Below are 24,460 nucleotides of genomic sequence, written 5' to 3' on the forward strand. Positions count from 1 at the left end.
GATGGAGAGTAGGATAAGGAGACTTGAAGGGGCAGGTCATCCTTGGGCAAGTAATTCAATGGGAATTTGATACCAATAATTGGTATGGTGGGCAGCACAGTGGTTAGCACTGCTGCCTTACAGTGCCAGGGACCTGGGTTCAATTCCTGGTTTGGGTCACTGTCTGTATAGAGTTTGCACATTCTCCCCTTGTCTTTATGGGTTTCCTCTGGGTGCTCCAGTTTCTTCCTGCAGTCTGGAAGACGTGCTGTTAGGTGCATTGACCCGAACAAGTGACAGAGTGGGGCACCTAGGGTAATTTTACAGTAATTTCATTGCAGTTTTAATATAAGTCTTACTCGTGACAAATAAATAAACTTTAACTTTAACTTGATCACTTATTTGTTCTTGAGACCACGATTGAGGTTCCTTGAGTACAAAGTACTTTGTCCGGACCTCCCTTTCTTCTGAAAAAAGAAAGAGGGCAGTTAAGCTCTATGTGATGTTACAGAGAAGCTTCTGTGACATCAGAACAGTGAACAGTGGCATCATAAAGAAGTAAACTGTTGTCAATGATCTTTTATTTATTGTTAAATGTATTTAATTTTAAAGGAATTCCCTTTGATACAATACCCAAGAACAGCAAATGTGCACCTTAGGGAACTAGATCTATACTAGACAGCCCAACGTCATCACGCTTGGCAACGTGCTCTGAGACAGTCAAGCTCCAAACGTGGGGCTCTACAACCTATATAGGGAGAATTGTAGGGCCTGGGTGGAAGCCTTTAGACTGAACTGCCAAAACGGAGGTAAGAGCCTCCCAGACACTAGCTGTTTTCCCTACATTGTTTTTGAATAACTGTTTTTGAATAGACCAGGAAAATGGCACCACAGACAAGATACCTCTTGTTCTAACACTGTCATTTCTTGGAAATGTTTGACTTGGATTCTCAATCTTGTTGTCACTTGTTTTTCACATACTTTATAAAAGAGTTCTTGATCAAACAGCAACTCTCTTCACGACACGTATTTGCTTGACGTTTACAGACAAAGGAAGAGACTTGACACAGACCAGCTTTCAGCTGTCATTATCTTTACTCTTTTGTTTCTCCTCTCAATGCAATAAATTCTTTATTTTCAGCAAGCTTACAGTCGTAGTTGGAGTTTTCCCTGTTTGCTGTGAGGTGGTGCAGCCTCCAGCTATTCCTGGAAATAAAAGTCTTTGCATTTTAATTCATTCCTGAGGGAGAGGTGTTACTGGCTGGGCCAGTATGGTATCCTATATCCCCAAGCAGCTTGGTAAAACAATAGGGCTTGTTGGGCCACATCAAAGGACATGTTTATGGTTCATTAGTCACATATAGACTAGACTGGGGAAAGTAGGCAGGTTTCCTTCCCAAAGAGACATTACTAATGATTTGGATTTCTGTGCCAGTCCATCAACTGCACCGTCACTTTCCCTGGTGCCAACCTTGTATTTCCTGATTTTATAACTTATCAGTGCAATTTGATCTCAAGTCCTCTGGGTTATTTTGGTCCAGACCTTGAGATTACAAGCCCATCAGCATAAACACAATGATACCATATATGCATTTGATACAATTAATTCTCTCAACATTCGTGTGAACTGTATGAAAAGAAGGCCATTTTGGTCAATACACCTAGTTCCACAGATATTATAAGTGCTCATGCCCAGTCTCTGGACTTTATGGTGGGATTTTCCTTGCAACACACACAGCGGTGAGGGCAGCCCTCCATTGACCAGTGGTGCTGCTCCCGGGGTGAAAAACCACCCACAAATTGCAACCAGGCATTTTGATTAGAAATATGATGAAGTTGATCAGAAAAATATTACAGCTTCTTGCACCACACAACCTTTGCACCTTCCGGCTTCCCACCTAAGGGCTGATAAAATTCTGCCAATGTGCCGAGCGACAAAATGAAGCAGAATTACTTATATCACTCTGAACAAACCAATAGCAAATTAAATTTAACAATGACAAATACAAAGTATTGGACTTCCTCACATAATGTGCATCTTAAGTATACAATCGATGGATTTAAACTGTCACATGGAGATTCAGAAAGGGACTAAGGGAAGATGAGACAAATCACTAAAAGTAATCAAAATACATCATAAAATAATTTAAAAAGTTGAAATATATAGACAGATTAAAAGAGTAGATGAGGTAATGGAGGCTACGACAAAAAAGCATAGAAGATCTGACAGTGTTGTTTAGAACAAAGGTAGTTAAATAAGGGGTTTGACAAGAAAGTCAAACCATTTCTATCTCATGAAAGCATCAAACAGTTTCTTTTTTGTCACTCAGAGCTTCATGTCCTGACCTTGTATTTTTAGTTTAAGTAATTGCAAAATTCTTCTGTCCATTTCCATAATTATTAATTCCTGGTGCAGGCTGCTAGTCTGTCACTAACGTCTTAAAGCTTGAAGGGTGCCATTTCACATCAAGCGTGGCTGATGAGGTGGGTCTCTTCTGCTCTTATCGCCAGCCATTGGAGTGCTGGAAGGATTTTGCCAGTTGATGCACTTAACCTATTTGACTGTGTTATGAACATACCTTCTTTGATCATCAAGTCTTGGGGTGGGTTCAAAACCTGGTTTAGAGGCATTGTGCTATTCCTACTATGCCACAAGACCTCCTAAGTTGAAGTAATGCTATGGATCAACTTTCTGATTTTTTCACTTGGCAACTTGTAGTCCCTTCTCATTTCATTCAACTTGGGGAGCTGAGGTTTTTGTAACTACTATGATAGATCAGACATTTACATGTTATGCACCAATCTTGAGACTTTTCATTGCAAATCCTCCCCAGGTTTGCAGACGTCACCAAGATTGGCAGGGTTGCCTCCTCAAGGGCATTAAATGCTGGCCAGTATGCGATGCCCATGTCCTATGAGTGATTTTTTTTTTAAAAAAGAAGGTCGTAGGTTACGTGGGTTGGTCAGGAGGGCAGAGCACTGGCAGATTAGTATTTAACCCTAATAAGTGTGAGGTGATGCACTTTGGAATACATAACAGGACAAGGAATTGTTTAATGAAAGGTAGGGCACTTGGGAGCTCAGAGGAACAGGTGGATCTTGGAGTACTTATTCATAGATCCCTGAAGGCAGCAGAGAAGGTGAATAACGTAGCTAAAAAGTCATATGACACACTTGTTTTTATCAGTTGTGGCAGAGAGTATAAGAGCAAGGAAATTATGTTGGAGCTGGACAGAACATTGGTTAGGCCACAGCTGGACTGTGTGTAGTTCTCGTCACCTCACTATAGGAAGGATGTGATTGCACAGGAGGGGATGCCTGCAATGGAGCACTTGAGCTATAAGGAGAGACTGGACAGGCTTCAATTGACTCCATTAGAGCAGGATAGGCTGAAGAGGGAGATGATTGAGTGGTTTGGACAAGATGAATAGGAAGCAGCTGTTCTCCTTGGTTGAGGAGTCAGGCACGAAGGGGCATAGTTTTAAGGTGAGGGGCAGGAGATTCAGAGGGTATTTGAGAAAATAAAATTCACTCAGAGGGTGATAGGAATCTGGAATGCACTGCATGGGAAGGCAGTGGAGGCTGGACACCTTACAATCTTTAAAAAGTATTTGGATGAGCATTGAAAATATTATAACATTTTAAGGATATGGGACTAGTGCTGGAAAATGGGATTAGCATGACTTTAGTTACTGCCAGTGCAGACTCGATGGGCTGATGGACCTTTTCTGCCCTATACGACTCTATGGGCTGAATTTTTCCATTCCGCCTGCCATGGGAATGTAACAGCTGAGGGGCAAACCGTGGAAAGGTCCACTGACCTTGAGCAGGATTTTCCGGTTTTGGAGCAAACATTTAATAGAAAGAAGTGTAAGGCGTTACGCAATCAAAGAAACACATCCAATGACAGATGTCAAGCTTGTGAGGTGAGAGAGTGAAATTGATATGAATGTGATACTCTATATAAATACCAAGGCCAATCGTGCAACAATGGCCGGAAAATCCTGCTCTAAAACTATAACTGCACCTCAAAGATCGGAACTGGCGAGTGCACTCATGATGTAGCCGGAACAAGGCATGAAACAAAGGTTCAGCTTGAGAGCCTTAGGTTTGTAGTCTGCTAATTTGATAACATCAATTGACATTCCATTTGCTTTGGTTATTACTGTTGCGTAATGATTGGCCTTGATATTTATATAGAGTATCACATTCATATCAGTTTCATTCTCTCACTTCGCTAGCTTGACATCTATCATTGAATGTGTTTCTTTGATTGTGTAACACTTCTTTCTATTAAATGTAACCTTCTACAGGTCAACCCACTTGCAGTTTTGACTCAATTCTTCTATAGATTTTCACATGCTTTGTTAACTGGCCTTTCCAACTTGCATTGGGATTCTGATCCAGTTTAGACAACCATTTATGGAACCCTGATACACACACTTAAAGGAAATACATTTCATGACTTTTTACAGCATCATATCATTCCTCCACTAGGAATTCCTGTCTTTTAGCCTTTGATCTCGAACACCTGCAGCTTTAAGGTTGTGAGGCAGTCGTGCCACATAAAACTTTATCAAAGTTCTTTGAAGTGTGTCAGGAAGTTATACGCAACTTCTGTGTATGAAGTCAGGTGAAGAAATGCCATTTATCCATGAAGGCAATCTACCATTAAACCTGACTTGGGTTGGGTTGTAATGTTACAACCTTCCGGTCTCAACATCAATTCAATAACTTCAAATGATTAGCTCTACCCCACCTCAACCTCTTTGTTTTAATTTTATTTAATTTTTGACTATTCTCTACCTTTGATGTCTTTATTGTCTCTCTTTATTTTTCTTTTCCCCCATCCTTTCCCCCTATTTTGTCCCTTTTCTCCCACTTTGCTCCCTCCATCCCCCCCCCGCCATTTTTCTCAACTTTACCTCTCTCCCACCCATCTCCCGCCTCTCTGCACATCATCATCTGTCATAGTTTACCCTCTGATATCAGCTTCTCTGCCGTTTGGCCATTTGCACCTTCTATTCTCTCTGTAGACTGGCATTAGCATCTCTTAGCAGTTCCCCTTGTCTTTGTGGCTATGACTCATCTTTCATTCCTTCTCCTACAGTATAAATATCTCCCACTTTCTATGTCTTTTTGCTATGACAAAGGGTCATTTGGACTGGAAACATCAGCTCTTTTTTCTCCTTGCAGATGCTGCCAGACCTGCTGAGATTTTCTAGTGTTTTCTCTTTTGGTTTCAGATTCCAGCATCCGCAGTAATTTGTTTTTATTCTGTTTGTTAAGGCTTGACCTCTGCTAAATCAAAATGATTGATAAAAATCTTATGTGAAGTGCTGCTCCAAGTGAAAATTTAAGCATCCTTTTGCATCTTGTGTATGTAGACCATCAAATGATTGATCATTACCAATGTTTAGTTCCATATTAGCTACAATCTTAACCATGGATGGCACCAGATGTTCTTTGCAGAAAATAAGATCATGCAGAGAATCTATGCAGGAGAGACGACGGCCTCATGGTATTATCACAGGACTATTAATCCAGAAACTCAGCTAATGTTTTGGGGATCTGAGTTTGAGTCCCACCACGGCAGATGGTGGAATTTGAATTCAATAAAAGATATCTGGAATTAAAAGCCTACCGATGATCATAAAACCATCGTTGATTGTTGAAAAAATCCATCTGGTTCACTAATGTCCTTTAGGGAAGGAAATCTACCGTACTTACCTGGTCTGGCCTCCATGTGACTCCAGAGCCACAACAATGTGGGTGACTAGGAATGGGCAGTAAATGTTGGCCAGCCAGCGAAATCCATGTCCAACAAACGAATTTCAAAAAATCGCAGGCACATTTTTTCTTTAGTGTTGTAAGATGGAGTTCAGATAAGATTGTGTTTTTTTTCCTCAAATCCAAAGTTGCATCAAATGTCGATGTTGGGTTTAAGATTCTCTTTGCTCCATGTCCCTTCTAGATTTTGGTGTGCTCTGTGTTTTTATTAGATTGCCATTTCAGGTTGTCTGCTTGAATGTAAAAAGCCATTCTCTATCAGGCTTAATGGAAGATTGCCTTCGTGGATAAATGGCATCTCTTCATCCACTTCAATATTTGTCTGGGTCCTTTGTCAATTATATTTTGTAACCTCATCAAGCCTCAGTTAATCACCCAATTGCGTTATTCGCAGAGTTTGTAAAGGTTACCCTTGTGATAATAAAAGCATGGGCCTGAATTATTTGGATGGTGGGGTTTTCTTTCCCGCCATTTGAAGGGTCTGAGGGGGACAGATCCCCGTTGACTATGAGTGCCCCGCAGCGCGAATCAGTGTCAGTTGGCTGCACCTGGGGGCTTCTGCCTCTCCCACCACCCACCACCACTGCACCCCCCCCCCCCCCCCCCCCCGGCCCCCCAACTCGGGAGGAGTCTGGTTGTCCTCTTGTCCAGTTCTCTGGTCCCTGCAGCAACAAGAACTGTGGTGCACAAGAGGGGAAGTTGAAGAAGAACTAGCTTGCCCCAGGATCAAAGGACAAGGTAAGTTTAAGGTATTCCGAGGGGGGGGAGAGTAGTTAAAGTTGGGGCGGGGGGACAAATGGAGACAATTAAAGTTTTGAGAAGAAAGACCGGTTTGGTGGTGGTGGGGAGCAGAGGTCTAGCAGCCACTGGACCTAAAGGGTGGGATATCTGCAATCAGAAGGGGACTTAAGATGGAGGGGGCCACCATTGCCATGGCACCCCTCCTCCTCCTTCTCCTTCTCCTCCTCCTCCTCCCTCTTGCTGCTCATCACCCCCCTGTCCCCTCCCCATTTCCAACTGTATTCTAAGCTTGTTGTTTTCCAGGCTTCTCTGAAGCCAGGTAAATCCTTCTGCCAGCCTAACAAAATGAGCCGGGGCAGCAAATGGCCCTCATGTTATTGGGCAGTTAAAGGTCTCAATTGGGTACAGGTATGGAAATTTCATTCAAGCCCATACCTGCCCCAGTGTCAGATCACTGCTTGTTCAAGGCAGGATTGAACCCAAAACCTTCAGTGTGGGGCTTTGAAATTCAGGTCACATTTCCATTATTTTTTTTTCTCTCTGTTGTATATTTTGTAAGGACAAAATGAGTTTAGAGCATTCCTCAAATGGGATAATTTAAGTCCTGGGTGAGTTGACTATAGCATCCTTTATATGTGCAAAATGATAAGATTAAAAGACAACCATAAATTGTAGCTAATAAGATGGCAGGAGAATCCACATTCATCCACGAGCATCTGCAGCTGAAACCATGCATCAGAGGCCAGGAGGATGACAAAGAAAAACAGTTCAGACTGGTGCACTTACTTCCCAATTTTTAATGATTTTTACTTCAGGGTGAAATTTTCATTCATCCTTTGACAACAGGCCTTAATACGCTATTAATTATTGTTAAGTAGCTACCTGCTGCAATAAACCATTAATTATCACCAAGTGGCTACCTGCTGCTTGCGGGTGGGTAGTGGTGCATGGCCTGAATTACAACGTGCAGCTCCTACTCATAAACCTGAAGAGTCTTTGTAACTCCTTGCAGCCGTTGACCATCTTTTATCAGGACCTGCTCAAAGTCTGCGACACGATCCCTTCACATCATAGCTCTCTAATCCCGTCTGTCATCAGGGAGCCGCTGCGCAGGAATCTGCTCCCTAGTCAATATCACTTCAGGTGTCTGGTGGAGAGACAGACTGTAGCTGCCGGGGTAACCAGGGTCGGGAAGTGTTGGGTGGCAGAGGGATGGGCTGGATGATGCCCCATGTGTCTGCTCATCGCGCGGCAGTGAGTGTCTAGCTTGCAGTCAGTGTCATCCATGACCTCAAAATGGTCGCACTCAAATTGGACATTGATTGTGGTCTCGAGGAGGCACAGATGTGTGGTGGACTCCCCTCTCAGCACCATCCTGCATGGTGTGTCTTGTTGCCATCAGCTGTGGTAAACTCTCAATGGAGGAATCTTCCCCCTTAGCATCAGGGACTTGGGGTGGAGGGTGTAGCATGCAGCAGCCCCATACAACCACAGATTATGCCTGTTCACAAGCTCCCAAAAAACCTGCCCTTTTTGCAATCTTGTGGAGTCTGTGGATCACATGGGTTGTTTTAGGCTGCACTCCCTTCTAAAAAAATCTTTTGCTGCTACTCACTTTGCACTTCATGCTCCGAATTTACGGGCACCCACTGTGGCGAGGGACTGGGAAGGAAGAACCCAGCCCCAGGAACCAGCTCCTGAGACTGGGTAAACTTGCTATAAACAGGCCCAGGGAGCGGGTGACTGGGGGAATTGTCCGCCCTGACTGTCTGCCCCTCTACCATGGCTGCAGTCATGGACAGGTGTCCCTGGAGAGGCAGCATGAGGCATCCACTTGCACCATTGTGGCATTCCGTGCTCGTTGGACACCAGAGGGACTGGCCTACTTGGGTTGCACGTTCCTGTCCACCTCAATGTGCGTGGCTTAAAGTGTGTTGCTCACGGAGGAGGGCACCCCAAGGTCTCCCAGGTGGAAGGTGATCCTAATCTCTTCCCTTCAGGTGCCATGGGGCTCCTTGGCTCCTCCATGGCATAGGGAGAATATTGGAGTGAGATCCAGAAGTCCCACCACCCACCATCCTCGACTGAAACTTGTGGACTCTCGCTTGTTGAAGCGCTGCACAATGGATTTCATGCCCTCAGCCATAAAGGTCATGAGCTGGCCCACGGAGCAGACATCCCCCACCATGGAGTGCAGTTTCTGCACCAGGTTTCCATTGCAGATGTCACCGCCACAGTGTTGGCCTCATTGTGTTAGAGTTATGACACCATCTCCTCATGATGTGGAGATGCCAGCGTTGGACTGGGGTAAACACAGTAAGAAGCCTCACAACACCAGGTTAAAGTCCAACAGGTTTATTTGGTAGTAAATGCCACTAGCTTTTGGAACACTGTTCCTTCATCAGGTGATTGGGGAGTTCTGATCACAAACAGGGCATATAAAGGCACACACAGTTCACGGAATACTGATTAGAGTGTGAGTCTTTCCAGCTAATCAGTATTCTGTGTGCCTTTATATGCCCTGTTTGTGATCAGAACTCCACACTCACCTGACGAAGGAACAACGTTCTGAAAGCTAGCAGCGTTTACTACCAAATAAACCTGTTGGACTTTAACCTGGTGTCGTGAGGCTTCTTACTGTGTTTACCATCTCCTCAGACAGAGGACAGTAGGACTTGCAGTCTGGGAAAGGATGCTGTCATCCCTTCCTGACGTTCCCAGCTCTGCTCTTGCAGTTCCATCTGGGTGACCAGACTCAGGGGAACAACATTGGCCAGGGACTCAGCAACGACCTGGTCGCCAGCATCCCCTTTGAATGCCAATTCTCTGGGACATTCCTGCTTCCACATTCGTGAATTGTGAGGTGCTCGTCAGTGAGTGGTCCAGAAGCCTGTCTGCTTAGTGATCCCACCAAGGACTGAGTATCTGTGCTGGTGGAGGCAGAGAGTGCGGATGACAACTATGACACTTGCATTTCTCCAGGATGTCGCCCTCGGAGCTGCTTTAGTCTCAGGCTACCTGAGGGCATGAGAGTGGCCCGGTTAGTCGAATGATTGACCTTTAAGGGAAGCAAGATGGCATTAGTGCATCACAGGGACAGACTGATGGGAATAAGTTCATTTGTGTCAAGCTTGCACCATGGCTGGGTGTGTTGAAGTTTTTCACCTTCGCGCAGGTGCAGCCCTGCTCCCTGCCTGCCAACTCAAGGGCTCTCTCATCAGGCATTAAGGTTCTTAGCTTGGGCATGACACTGACTGGTTGTGCCTGCTCACGCCAGATGTACTCAAGTTTGTCTAGCAGTGGGACAGATGGGAAGAATGTAGGATGTAGTCCTGCCAGGTCAGATGGTGATGAAGTCTGGCGTGCGTTGAGAGGGAGAGGGTATGTAAGGAGCAGTTTATCTATTGGGGGAGTGAAGGAGGGTTGGGGTAGTAGCAGGTGATGGTGACAGTGCTGTGATGTGTTGGGAATCTGTGAGGTGACTGGGTGAGAGGTCACCATGGAGGTGTGATGGATGTGTTGAGGCAGTGGAAGACATGAAAAGGTAGTCTTATCCTGTCTGCACAAAGGAGGTCATTCCATCTTCTTCTGGCACTGTTGACCCATCCTTGTATGGCGTGCGCTGGCATTCATGATCATGGCCACTGCCTCCCAGACAGTGTTGGTAACTTTGCTTGCTTACTGGTTGGCTGCACAATCATGGGTAGAGAGTGTCACAATTCTGCTCCACACCATGTGCTGAAGGCCCCCTCCAAAAATCTTGGTGCTGTCTTCCTGGCAACCGTCCCTTGATTGGACTTGGAACACATGCTGTGGAGGTGTTTAATAGGAGTGGCCCACTGATTGCAGAGATTAAAGATTCCTGGGGCGAGCGAATGAGAGGCAAGTTGATGTGAGCTGTGGCTTGAATCACATGAGAAAAACAGAATGTTTAAGAGGCTCGATGTTCATTATTGGTGGGATTCGCACCGGTTTTCTCACTGGAGCTGATGCTTTGGAAAAAAATATGGTAAGATTCCACCCTACATGTTGCTGAGTTAGTAGAAGATAGAGAGGGGGCAATTTTTCCAAGCTGCCCACCAGGGGAATTGTAATGGTGGGTGGGTGGGTGGGGTGGCGGTGGCAGTGGCAGACCATGCAATGGTCTGTTGATCTTGGGCTGAATTTCCTGGAAAACTCCGACCCAAAGAGTTTTGAATACCAAAACTCCATGCACTGAATACGGTGATTTTCCAACTGTTTGTGGCAGTTAGTTTTGAAGGGCTGTTCATGCTGTCTGCACTGTTAACTCGCAAGCGAATGAGGTGATCAACAAAGATGAACCTAATGCCAGTAAGAAAGTGCTCGAAAGAAACCCTCTCTCACCTACTCTGCAATGAATCACGATGGAAAATGAATCACCGTCAATTTTGCCACTTTGCTGGAAAGTGCCAATGTTTCCAGAGATGAAAGACTGCCGAATGTGACTCAGCCGCAATATGTTCTTTTAACCCCTCTTAAACAATACTCATTGTGTTGTGACGGTATGAGGAACAACAAAACTAAAATGACAGGGGTTTTAGGCTTTAATGCATTTATTTTTAAAAATAGGGTTATTTCAATTTTCAACCTTTTCTGCATACCCGAGAGTAAAGTTGAGCCACGTGGATGAGTGGGCAACTTGATGAATGGGGCATGACATTACTCTTAGCCACAGGACAGGAAATGAGTGACCTGTTAGCTTACTGATACCTTGGCCGAGGTACAGAGCAAACTTCTTATTTTACATTGAAGAGTGTCATGGGACCTTTAATGTTCTTCTGAAGTGGCGGAGTGAATATTGTTGATTATTATTAGATATGAATAGGAGGTTCAGTGGCCAGGTTTGAAAGGCCAGGGGTGAGTGTTAAAGCATTGGATGCTACCTTAAGTGGGTGGATGGAACGGGGGAGGAACTCCGATGGGCCTCGGCTTTCCTGCCTGTTCAGAGCTTGTGTGGTTTAAGCTGCTATGCAACAGGCCTGGCCTCCTCTGCCTTTCCCCTGCTGCATGTGAACTAGCGGCAGAGGCAGGATAGGCCCAAAAACTTCACCATCAGCCATAACATGGGAGATAAGTCAGGCTGGGCGATAAGGCTGTGGAAAGGCCGTGTGCTTTGTTTTACAAGGCCCCCTGACTTTCATTTTCACTGGCTGGGAGGCGGGGGAAAATGGGGGTGGTTTTAGGCCAGGTGGGGGGGGGGGCGGTGGTGGATGTGGGGGTGGGGTAAAACCCAGCACATAGAAATGTTAGTGTAGATGTAAGTGATTTGGTTTTTCAACATTGGTTCACACTTATCTATTCCCTGATTTTAAAATCCCCAGCCTTGCTTTCAAACCCTCCCACAGCCTCAAGCATCTCTGTATTGCTGTAATCTCCAACAATCCTGTAAGTCTCTGAAATGTCTGCACCTCTCCAATTCTGGCCTCTTGAGAGCACCCAATTTTAATCACTCAACTGTTCATCCACCCTGACCCTTAACACCACAATTCCATTTAAAACATCCGCACTTCTCTCTCCTCTTTTAAGTTGCTCCTTTAAGAAGGTGTCTATTTGGCAGCACTCTGTCCTCATACCTCCTTATGTATCTCAGAGTCAAATGTTGCTTTATAACCTCCAATGAAGCGCCTTGGGACTTTTTATTACAGGAAAAGTGCTATATTTTATTTGTTGCTTTTTTTCTTGCCTGTGTTGAGTTTTACTCCCCTCATTTTACAGATCCATTTATTATTTAGCACCAAAACAAATTCTATTTTCCTACTTTTTTTGTAACTGCGCACATGTTATTTAATTATTTACAGGTATCCCAGGCATCTTATTTCAGATACCCACTTCCTGTGTCTGGTTTTCTTGCTTGAAGGTTTCTGTCTCTCAATTGTACTTGATAGTTCACAACCAAATTCATAAGTTCCGACAACTAATGATGGGAGCAAAATGACCAACAAGGAATTTAGAAAACTAGGAAGTAAGAATCAACACTTTCAAGCAGATATCAATAGCAAACAGTGAGAATAAAAAAGAATGTAAACACTTGAAATAGTTTTCGGAAGAGCTTCGAACTACCATCTTACGTTGTCAGTGATGCAGTGTAGTGATCAAAGCAAAAGATTCACAAGAATTTGTATTTGTAGAACACTCCTCAGGATGTCTCAACACACTTCACAGGCAACAGAATCACTTTGATGCAGGGAAATGTAGGCATCCATGCATGTGCACAGCAAGATCTCAAGTCAACAATGAGATAAATGAACAGATAATTCTATTCCAAGGCAGTTGGGCAGTGCAGTGGGAGAACTCTTCTATTGTTCTTCCAAAAGTGCCTTGGCATCCTTACGTCTACCCAAGAGGGCGGAAGGGGCTTCTGTTTCATATTACATTCTGGGAGGTAGATAGGACGTATTCAACTGTTCGCAACAGAACAAGCATGCAGAAAACGCATCGCTAACAAATTCCATTCACTTAGCCTAAAAATGAGCCAGTCACATTCTGCCGCCATAACTTTTTTATTCCTCGAATGGGATGTGGACATCACTGGCTAGGCTAGCATCTGTTGCCCATCCCTGATTGGCCTTGAGAAGGTGGTGGTGAGTGACCTCCTTGAACCACTCTGTGTGGTGCAGGGAGGTACCCATACTGCTGTTCCAAAAGGAGTTGCAGGATTTTGAATCTGGTGTAGTCAAAGAACTGCAATATGGTTCTAAGGTCAAATGGTGTGTGGCTTGGAGGGGAGTTTTAAAGTTTAACATTTTATTTATCACTGTCATAAGTAGGCTTACATTAACACTGCAATTGCCCTAGTCGCCACCCTGTGGCATCTGTTCCGGTACACTGAGGGAGAATTTAGCATGGCCAATTCACCTAACAACCATATCTTTCAGACTGTGGGAGGAAACTCTAGCACACGGACAAAACCGGTGCAGACACAGCGAGAACATGCAGATTCCGCACCGACAGTGACCCAAGCTGAGAATCGAATCTGGGTCCCTGATGCTGTGAGGCAGCTGTGCTGACCAGTGTGCCACTGTAGGTGTGGTGTTCCCGTGTGTCTCCTGACCTAGGCCCCTTTCGATAACTTCTTTGGACATGTCTTGGAGCCTCTGCATCATATTTACAGTTGGGGGAGAGCTCTGAGAAAATTTGAAACCCTTGACTCTCTTGCTTGCCATCTTTCTAGTGGTAACAGAATATGTTATGGTTGCACCAGCATGATGGGTGAAGGTTGGGGAAGGAGGAGGAAAGGGAAGAAGAGAGTGATCTGCCATACTTGGTTCAAGCAAAAAAAGGAGCCTCTGCGTATAGGATTTTCCGAAAATAGTCAAAGCAATAGACATATGTGAATAAGCAAAAGTAGTTTAAGGGAGTGCTCTTCTGTTCAACACACAATGGTGCAATTACTCATCTAAGCACAAGGATATTTAACAACTAACCAGATACAATGATATAACCGTATCGCAGTGTTACAATTTTACATATTTCTAACGCATTAAGTAATCCAGGCTCCAATGGTGAACCTAGTTTCACATAGGCCGAGATTTTCTGGCCTCCCAACTGCATGTTTCTCGATGGTGTTAAGTGGATTTTCTGATCCCATGCCTGTCATGGGAAACTTGAAGCGGGGATGTGCTGTCAGAGGGAAGGGAAGATCGTGCTGACGTGAATGGTCAAAGAATTCCGGCCATAATACAACAATGGTAAACTTCTGCTGAAAACAAAGCAATTGTATTCTTGGTTTATTCAACTTTAAAACTCGGCCCAATAGGTCAGAAGGGTAAAACTATAGTTAACAAAGCACAAAATAAGTATTCCTGCATTGAGCACTACCCTTATTACATATGCTGTGTTTATCCTTACAGTTGGAAATAATAAAATCATAACTTGGTTTAATGCATACCAGCCCTTTTTAGGTAAAGTCGGTGTGTTTTTTTTTAAATTCATTTGTGGAAGATGGGTGTCGCTGGCTGGCCAGCCAACATTTATTGCCCATCCCTACTTCCCTGAGGGCAGCTGAGAGTTAACCACATTGCTGTGGCTCTGGAGTTACGTGTAAGCCAGACCAGGTAAGGATGGCAGACTTGCATCCCTGAAGGACATGTGTAAACCAGATAGGTTTTCCTGACAATTGATAATGGTTTCATGTTCCAGATTTTTTTTTATTGAATTCAAATTCCACCGTCTGCTGTGGCAGAATTCAAGCCTGGGTCCCCAGAACATTAGTTTCTGAATTAATAGTCTAATGATAATACCACTTGCCTCCCCTGTAAATTATAAATTAACAACTGTCCATGATGTCTTCAACATTGCCAAACTTATACTTCAAGTCTAGAACCATAGAATCCCGACAGTGCGGAAGGAGGCTTTCGACCCATCGAGTCTGCACCGACTCTCTGAAAGAACGCCTTATCCAGGTTCTCCCCTCTGCCATATCCCTGTACTGTTGTGCATTTATCATGGCTCATCCACCTAACCTACACATCTTTGGTTACAAAGGAGCAATTTAGCATGGCCAACTCACCTAACCTGCACATCTTTGGACTGTGGGAGGAAACTGGAGCACCTGGAAGAAACCCATACAGACACCGGGAGAATGTGCAAACTCCACACAGTCTCCCAAGGCCAGAATCATTGTCTCGTTACACTACACAACAACTTTCAAAAACAACTACAGCATCTTACCCAAAACCAAAAAAAAAAGAAAACAGGAGACACCTGCCAGAATTCTATCGCCCTACCTGCCATGGAATCAGTGCAGGCAAGGGGGTGGACAATGGAACAGTCTGTTCCACCTCGGGTGGGCGTTTCCTGGTCTCGCTGGAGTGACACTGTAAACTCCTGTCACTGTGTGTGGGTTGAATAGCATGAAGAAGTGGCAAGTTACTGTTTCAGGGCACAGTTCCTGATTCTGAGTCGATTGATCCATTATCAAAGAACAACCCAGCACGGGAAACAGGCCCTTCGGCCCAATGAGCCCGCGCCGCCGCATCACCCTACACCTATTCTACCCTGCCTGTCTACGAATGGAACCCCTAACTTAGCCAGATTCAGGGGAGAATAGTGTCAATTTAGTAAACCAATCAGCTAAGAGCACATCTTTGGGGTGTGGGAGGAAACCGGAGCACCCGGAGGAAACCCACGCAACCACAGGGAGAATGCACAAACTCCCACAGACACAGGCCCAAATCCATGTATCTGCACAGCTAGCAGTGCTAGTCACCGAGCTGTTGCGGCGCCCGTCTACCGGTCCAGGATCAAGCACACACACCGACACGAAGTACTAGGCCACTCCCGGAACCTCCAAGAGCAGCCCACGCACGACCCACCGTGTGCATGCCCCTCGTTTGACACGAGGTGGACCTCCACCTGCGGAATAAAAAGACAAAAACGTTAAATTACAAGTCTGCATTTCCGGTGCCTCCTGAGGTTCTGACCTTATTTAATAGCCCCTACTATAACCCTCCATCCTCGTTTCACTCATGTGTCTATCTAACTGAACCTTAAACAAGTCCAACGTTCCTGCCTCCACCACCCTCCTCGGTAGCGCGTCCCATACCCCCACAACTCTCTGCGTAAAGAACCTTCCTCTCACATCCAAATTATACCTCTCCCCCCTCACCCTTAAATCATGACCTCTCGTATTTGTACCCAGTCTAGGGAGCAGTCTCGCACTATTGACTCTATCTATTCCCTTCAGTATCTTATATACCTCTATCATGTCCCCCCTCAATCTCCGTCTTTCCAAGGAGAAAAGTCCCAGTTTCTCCAACCTTTCCTCGTACCCCAGCCCCTCCATGCCAGGCAACATCCTGGTAAACCTCCTCTGAACCCTCTCCAGAGCCTCCACGTCCTTCCGGTAGTAAGGTGACCAGAACTGGACGCAGTACTCCAAATGCGGTCTAACCAACGTTCTATACAACTGAAGCATTAGACGGCAGCTTTTATACTCTATACCCCTACCTATAAAGGCTAGCATTCCATAAGCCTTCCTAACAACCTTCTCCACTTGTGTCGCAACCTTCATGGATTTGTGAACCTGCACTCCCAGGTCCCTCTGTATGTCTATACTCCTAATCGGTCTACCTTTTATCACATAGCTCCTCTCTGCATTATTCCTTCCAAAATGCATCACCTCGCATTTGTCAGGATTAAATTCCATCTGCCACCTATCTGCCCAATGCACCAACCTATCTATATCCTGTTGTATCACCTGACATTCCACTTCAGTATCCGCCAACCCCGCCATCTTGGTGTCATCAGCAAACTTGCTGATCACACCACCTACGCTCTCTTCCAAGTCATTTATGTATACTACAAAGAGGAGCTTTGGGTCACTCTGGGTCAGTTTGGTTGTGGACTGGTCCATTATCACTCTGGGTCAGTTTGGTTGTAGACTGGTCCATTATCGCTCTGGATCAGTTTGGTTGTAGACTGGTCCATTATCGCTCTGGATCAGTTTGGTTGTAGACTGGTCCATTATCGCTCTGGATCAGTTTGGTTGTAGACTGGTCCATTATCGCTCTGGATCAGTTTCATTGCGTACTGGTCCATTGCCTCTGTGGTATTTGATTGTGAATTGACCTTTTTAATAAAAAAAATCTAATATGTGGTATATTTGCAACAAGTTGCATATCAAGCAAGATGATATATAAAGAAACCTTTTTAAAATGGGGTGTGATTATCTGCATAGTCGCACATTATTAAAGTTCAGAATACACTGTCTAAAAGGGCAGTGGAAGCATTTTTAATAGTAACAAGGGAATTAGCTGGATATTTGAAGGTGAGAAAATTGCAGGGCAAGAGAGAAATATCCGAAGAGTGGGACTAATTGGATAGCTCTGTTAAACAACCAACACAAGAACATTAGGCCAGATGACCTCCCTCTATTCTCAACAAATCTAAGACTTAACTTTCTTCACCCTCTGACTTTTGTTGGAGATTATTTCTTCAACCAGTTGCCTCCGGTATCTCTGCCAAATGTGTTTTATCCATTTCATAAAAATAGGCTTCACACATGCACATGTTTCTTGCATTAGATAGCCATTAGGAGTGGGAAATCTGATTAAATTTCTTCCTTCTCTGATGAGGGATGAGAATAACTGGTTTAAGCCGCATCAGCAAATATCAGCTTACATATTGTGGGCTAGGAGGACCCAGCGCATATCTTCTTGGTCCTGAAGGAGTCTGATCCAGATTGGACAGTGCACTTACAGCAGTTGAGCCATAGAGGGAGTGCTTGCCCTCTTGTCATGGACCTCACTTTTCCTCCTGGTTTAACATGTTCCTCATCAGCACACCATCGAGTGACTTCAGGTCAGCCGGAGGGGTTGTCCTTTCAGTCCACCCGCAGGATTGTTAGAGCAGTAACTGATTATTGTGCAGCCGTACGCAGCAATTAAATTGGTTCAGCACAGGGAGCAATGAATTAAACTTATATGGTCCTAAAATCTACCTTACTCCTGCAACTAGGCAGCCATTTTTTAAAATGTTCTCATTGCAGTATGTGTCCCTTCCTATTTTAAAAGGAGCATTTCACACTGATGTGTGGTTTCCTGATTGCCAGCAAGCCCGTGATGCCCCAAAATGTTACCATGAGTACTCTATTTAAATGTGTATTTATAGAGAGAGTATGACAGCTGGCTTCAATCATACCTTTCCAACACAAGGGAATAGCTGGGTAGCAATCAAGAACAGTAATCATGGCTAATTTTTCTCCTCTCCAAAGTCTAGAAGTCTTACAGCACCTTTTACCGCTAATGTATCATCCCAGACCACAGAGCAAACTGAGAACCATCCATTTAGTTCCGCACTTTCATATGCTTAGCCAGCAAGCCATTCCAGAAACTCATGGCATACAAAATCTCTTCCTTCAAAATGTGTCTCTCAAATGTCCAAATGGATCTGACATCCACTTCCGAAATGTAAATTACCCGAGATGTAAGGTACAAAAAAATCACTGACCAATTGAGTTCTGCTATCACTTGACCGTATTTCTTGGATTATCAGCTGTTCGAAGTAGTAATTAGATATGATTCGACGTTCAGTCAATGAATCATAATCCATTAGGTTCCAGGCATCTTAAAATCAAGCATTCACAGCCTTGTCAAGTGTACGCAATCATATAATACATACACCTCATAGAACAGTAGAAACAACACATCACGGAAGATGGCCATTTGGTCTGTTTTGTCTATGTGGACACCCTGGTGCCCTTTCTAATCCCATTTTCCTGCAATTTACAGCACTTAAGGTGTGAATCCAGTACTTTTTACCTCACCAGTACCTTATACAGTTTCATCATTATATCCCTACTTTTGTATTCTATACCTTCACCAGTGAAAGAGAGCATTTTATATGCCTTCTTTACAAACTGATCCTCCAGTACTACTACCTTTAGGGACACACCAAGATCTCTCACTTCATCTACCCCTCTCAGTATATTCCCTTTTATTGTATATTTCTTTTTTACTGTTTGATCTTCCCAAATGTGCCAATCATAGTAATTATGGGAGTCAACATGTTAACGTTCTGCTATTCCTGCAAACATTGCCACAGAGGCTAAAATCTGGCAATCATGCCCCCATTTGCCAGTTGGCCCTATCTCTCTGGACCCAGTTGTCCTTGGCAAGTTTATCTTTGTCCTTTTGCCCCCACAATATCAGGAAGTATCAACCCCATTCAGAGCTTGAGCACTGATTGTCCACTCCCCCACCTATCTGTCAGCACTGAAGGCACTCTAAGTGCCCATTAGTCTTTGCCCTGGAATACTGCTTTCCACTGCAGCTAAGCTTGAGGAAAGGTATTTGGCATCATTCATGACTTTATATCACTCATTCTACTTAGGCCAATACCTGCGCCTCCCGACCCATTATCGAGCAGTTCCTAATTTCCAATAAAGATCTCTTTTCCTTCCATTTAAAATCATCAAAACAGAGGAACTTCCAGCCTTTCCCACCATTCTATGAGATCATGGCTAAAACACAACCTATCGTTAGTACTGGGGAACCTTTTATAAATGATAATTTGTGACAGAATTAGAAGTCAATTGTGATGACTTCAGCCAAGCTAATGTGGTTGGCTTGCTAGAGTATGAACTCATTGACAAATCTCAATTGATGGCTAAATCAGGGAGCCTCCTGCTCCCTATTTAGAGCAGGTGTGTCAGACTTCCAGTCTGCATTCAGCAGTGAGCAACTGGAGAGTTGGCTGTGGACAGATGTATGGTGTAAATAAAGTAACTTGGTGATGGGACTTTTCCTCTGTGGAGTTATCATACCAATGCAGGTTAAGTGAGGGACATCAGCATAGATTTGTGATGAGCAATCATGTTCAACTAATTTTCTTAATTTTGATGAGGTAACAGAGAGGGTTGATGAGGCGGTGCTGTTGATGCAGTGTACACGGACTTCCAAAAGTCATTGGATAAAGTGCCACACACCAACTTGTGAGCAAAGTTAGACCTCGTAGAAAGAATTGGACAGTAGAACGTGGGTATGAAATTGGCTGAGTGACAGGAAACAAAGAGCACTGGTGAACGGCCAGGAGTGGAGTTTCCCAGGGAGCATTGCTGGTATCCCTGATCTTCCTTACTTCCATGTACATATATATTAATGACCTTGACCTTGGTGTACAGGGTACACAATCAAATTTTGCAGAGGAAGTATTGAGGATTGAACCACAAGGAAGGTAATGTAGAACTTCATAAGGACATAGACAGTCTGATGGGATGGGTAGACAAGTGGCAGCTGAAATTTACTGTTCCCATTAATGGAGGTATCAAGAACCAGAAAGCCCAGATTTAAGGTAATTGGCAGAAGAAGCGGTGGCGACATGAAGAAAAATCACAGCGATTGGTGACACTGCCTGAGAGTGTGGTGGAGGCATGATGAACTGAAGCATTCAAAAAGCAATTGGATCATTATAAGGAAAGAAAAAAAAAATGCAGGGATGCAGGAAATGTTTGGGGTGTGGCACTGGGTGAATTGCTCCTTCAGAGGGCCAGCACAGACATGTAACCATTCTATTCTTCATAAAACATTATATCCAGTTCATATCTCGAGGGCGTCTGAAATAACTCCACAGAGGCGAAGGTCCTGTCACCTAGAGCTTCATTATTCACAACAATATTATATAACAGAGCTCTCTCTCCCTGTTGCTTCTGCTGCTGTAGACGGAGAGACTGACACATCTGCTTTAAATAGGGAGCATGAGGCTCCCTGACTGGACCATCAGTTAGGTCTCATCAGGGACATCTTTTGTTGGAGGACTCACCGGGGAGTTCATACTCTAGTAGGCTAACTTCATTAGCCTGACTGAAGTCTTCACAGAGTCCTATTGATATGCGTTTGTTATGCTGCCATACAATTGATGTTGTTCAATATGAAACATTTTTAAAAATTTGTTCACAGGATGGGGGCATCACGGGCTGGGCCAGCATTTATTGCCCATCCCTGAGGACATTTAAGAGTCAATCACATTGCTGTGGGTTTGGAATCACACATAGGCCAGACCAGACGAGATGGCTTCTCTAAAGAGCATTAGTGAGCCAGATAGGTTTTTACGGCAATCGGCAATGGTTTCATGGTCTTCAACAGACTTTTAATTCCAGATTTTTTTATTGAATTCAAATTTCCCTACTTGCTCTGGTGGGATTCGAACCCTGGTGTCCAGAGCATTGACTTGGGGCCCTGTATTAGTTGTCTGGTGGCTTCTGCCTTCTCTGTTTGGGGATCTGGGGTTATGGAGAAAAAGCAGGAGAATGGGGATGAGAAAAGTATCAGCCACGATTGAATGGTGGAGCAGACTTGATGGGCCGAGTGGCCTAATTCTGCTTCTATGTCTTATGTCTTATGTCTTGTGGGATCCTTATGGAAGTACCCAGCACTGTAGTAGTAATGAAACCTCTAAGAACGGTGAACACAATGTTGCACTATTTCTATTGTGGAAGTTTTGGCTTGCCATTATGACGATGAATAGGGTATCTGTTGCAAAGTCCTGTCGTGATTTAAGTTTGAAACTAAAAGATGATATGGAATTCTCCTTGCAGATTGCCAAGAATCCCTTTACAGAGATCGGTGATGAGGATGAGTTCCTTGGCAGGGGGTCCAGTAACTGGCAGACCGCAAATGAAACTTCGGATCTGGCTCAGATCCAGAGCCAGGCGTTCCTTTCAGAGGTCACCGAGGATGAAGTAGAAGCTGTAAAACAAAGAGAGGAGACAATATTACAGATTGAGGTGAGCGGAATTTGTATTTCACGAATGTCACAGCTACATCCAACCTTAGGTCGAGCAAGAATTCAGCTAATGCCGGGTGTTCTAACATTTGCATTGCTGTTCTTGAATGTGCGTTGGTAGCATTAATGATCTTCCGATCCCGAACGATAAGGCGGACTTTTGACTCCACCCCCCACCCCGGCCATCAGTAGGATGTTCTGGTCCCACAACTATTAAGTGTTCCATGTTGTTTGCACCCTCTGTGGCTGGGAAACTTGTGCCCGGGAGTGGTAGGCATCACCATCACTAGGGGTGGGAGACCTTGCCAATGATGATAGCTGGAAAATCCCACCCATAGAGGGCAATTAGAAGAGGTGAACTAAGGGGCCCAATTCTCCCATCGTGACCTGCAACCTTTCTGGCAGGTTTGGTCAGGAAAATCGTGTTGTTGGTTTTTATTGGGATTTGCGCTTGCGCCGGGAACACATGCACATCTCCCGGAGCCGGAGATCAGTTGGAGTCCAGACGGCACTAGAAACCGATGTAAGTCCATTGAATCTTTCTTTTAATGTAGTTCAAATATATTTTGCATGTGATTATCAGGTACTTGCCATCCCAGGAATCTCCCACCCGGCTAGAAGTACTTCATTCAGGCGAGGTTTAGAGTAAATCCCTACGCTCGGGCAACTAGCAGGAGACCCTGCTGGAATGAATGGGGGGGGGTGGAGGGGGCGAACTGCAATCAGGGCTCCCCAAAGAGTTGGGCATTTGGTGGGGGGGGGGGGGAGGGGTGGTGCCCCCAGGCATGGACACCCTGGCAGTGCCAGCCTATGTCCCCTGGCATTGCCCAAGGGACAAAGTGCCCATGCCCAGAGAGCACCTTGGTATTGCCCACTGGGGCCTATTGTGGACGGGTCTTAAGGGTGATCAGCAGGGGTGGGGGTCCTGCTGCCACTCTGCATAGCGATTGGTCTGGGCTGGAGGGAGGCCTGCGATTGGGAAGGGCTGGGGCTTGCAGGGAGAGGGGCAGTGGGGTCTGCCTCCAAGGAGGTCAGTGAGGAGAGAGGTCTGCTGGGCTGAGAGGGGTTGAGGGATCACCGCTGCTAGTGGGGGTGGTGGGGGGGGAGGGGTGGGCTGGACATCGAGGCACTCCGGGGTGGGGGTGGGTGGTGTCAGGGCTGGCCCAGGAATGGTTGTACGGGCCACGATTGGGTCATGGGCGCTGGGGGATGCTGGAGGGGCAACGCTGGGGATTCCAGGCTGGTCAGTGATCGAGCAAACGGGGAGACTGACAGATTGGAGCCACTGCGCATGCACAGAGTTCCGGAGACATCAGAGTGTGGCGCAAATAGGCCCCGCCCCCTCCTGGGTTTTTAATGATATTCACAACTGGGAACTCTACATTGCACAGAGTGTGGGAGAGACAAATCTAAACTCCCACTGAAGAAATAGTCATGATCTAGAACAAATTTCCCACCAATTCAGCACTTCTGGGAGAATTGCCCCCAAGATTTCCAGATTCAGACTCTTTGACACGAGACAGCTGGATGGTTGAATTGCTCTCGATGATCTCTTTGCTGAACTCTTGACATTTGCATACTGATCCCAATTTGAACCATTTCCTCTGAGCAGGCAGTGAACACACCTGCAGTGTCCTTGTTTAACATGCAGATGAGAATCCAAAGGCACCATTGGGCCCTGAATGCAAATGTTATTTTGGCCTGAACAGGGAAGCGATTCTGAATTCTCCAGGAATGCGATGAATGTTGCTGGCTTGAAGATGCCTTTGGTGAATGGTTGAGGGGCTCCTGTGCCTCAAGGCCCCTACCCACCTTCTCTTTGGTAGGACCCCTCCAAAATTCCCATCAGCCCACCCAGTGATGGATGGTGGCTTCCTGCTTCCTCAAACCTCACTGCGGCCTGGCCAGTCAGCTGACATTTTCTACTTGTTTTGAGTTGATAGTTAGCTGGTAAAATAACCAGGGACAATTTCAGGCAGGTTTACCACACGCCCCTCCCCGACACACCTGACTCCCCATTGCCAATGAAACAGCACACTGAGGTAAGAGAAACTGACACTTTGATGTCAGAGAAATTCCTTGGTATTTCAATCAGAGGAGAATCTCAAGCAGAATCCACAGAACCTGTTTGGAAGGTCACCAAGTTGTTTCTTTTTAAAAAAGTGCTGCAAACCCCAAGGATTATCTAGTGACAATCTTGCAGCAAGACTCCAAATATAGAACATTCCAGCTCACATTACGTGCGCACGTGCACACACACGCCCACCTGCCTGTGCCCGCGCATGTGCACGCACACGCATGCACACACACACACTGGCATCATATTTAATGACAGTCCTGGCTTTTTCTTTCATCAAAAATGCACAGAAAATCGGTTTTTTTTCCTTGACAACATAGTTCAGAAGGAACCAGAGTGATCAGTGGAAGTTAAATGGGAATGTCGTATCAGAAACTGATAGACGATGTGAACAGCCTTTTAATATAATAAATATTTATTTAAAAAAATGCCGATCAACTAACACAACAACATCAGCACCACGTAGGGGAGGTTTAGCAGTATTGTTGCTGGGCTAGTAATCTAGACACTCCAGGTAATGCTCTGTGGACCGAGGTTCGACTCCCACATTGGCAGATGGTGAAATTTGAATTCAATAAAAATCCAGAATTTAAAAAAATCATGAAAACATTGTCAATTGTTGTAAAAATA

The 24,460-nt window shown here is 45.0% G+C and overlaps 1 protein-coding gene across 4 annotated transcripts in view; it reads left to right on the plus strand.

Annotated features, from left to right (window-relative positions):
- Positions 1 to 24,460, plus strand: part of tsnare1 (T-SNARE Domain Containing 1) — a 735,823-nt gene that overhangs the window by 555,471 nt on the left and 155,892 nt on the right. For all 4 annotated transcript variants that reach the window (XM_080194990.1, XM_080194988.1, XM_080194987.1 and 1 more), the window contains one exon: positions 21,566 to 21,754. In XM_080194990.1, coding sequence (XP_080051116.1) covers positions 21,566 to 21,754 — 189 coding nt within the window. The remainder of the gene's footprint in view (positions 1 to 21,565; positions 21,755 to 24,460) is intronic.

The sequence above is a fragment of the Carcharhinus amblyrhynchos genome, chromosome 8, assembly GCF_965287045.1.
Source record: "Carcharhinus amblyrhynchos chromosome 8, sCarAmb.v2.hapA, whole genome shotgun sequence".
In the NCBI taxonomy this organism is placed as follows: domain Eukaryota; kingdom Metazoa; phylum Chordata; class Chondrichthyes; order Carcharhiniformes; family Carcharhinidae; genus Carcharhinus; species Carcharhinus amblyrhynchos.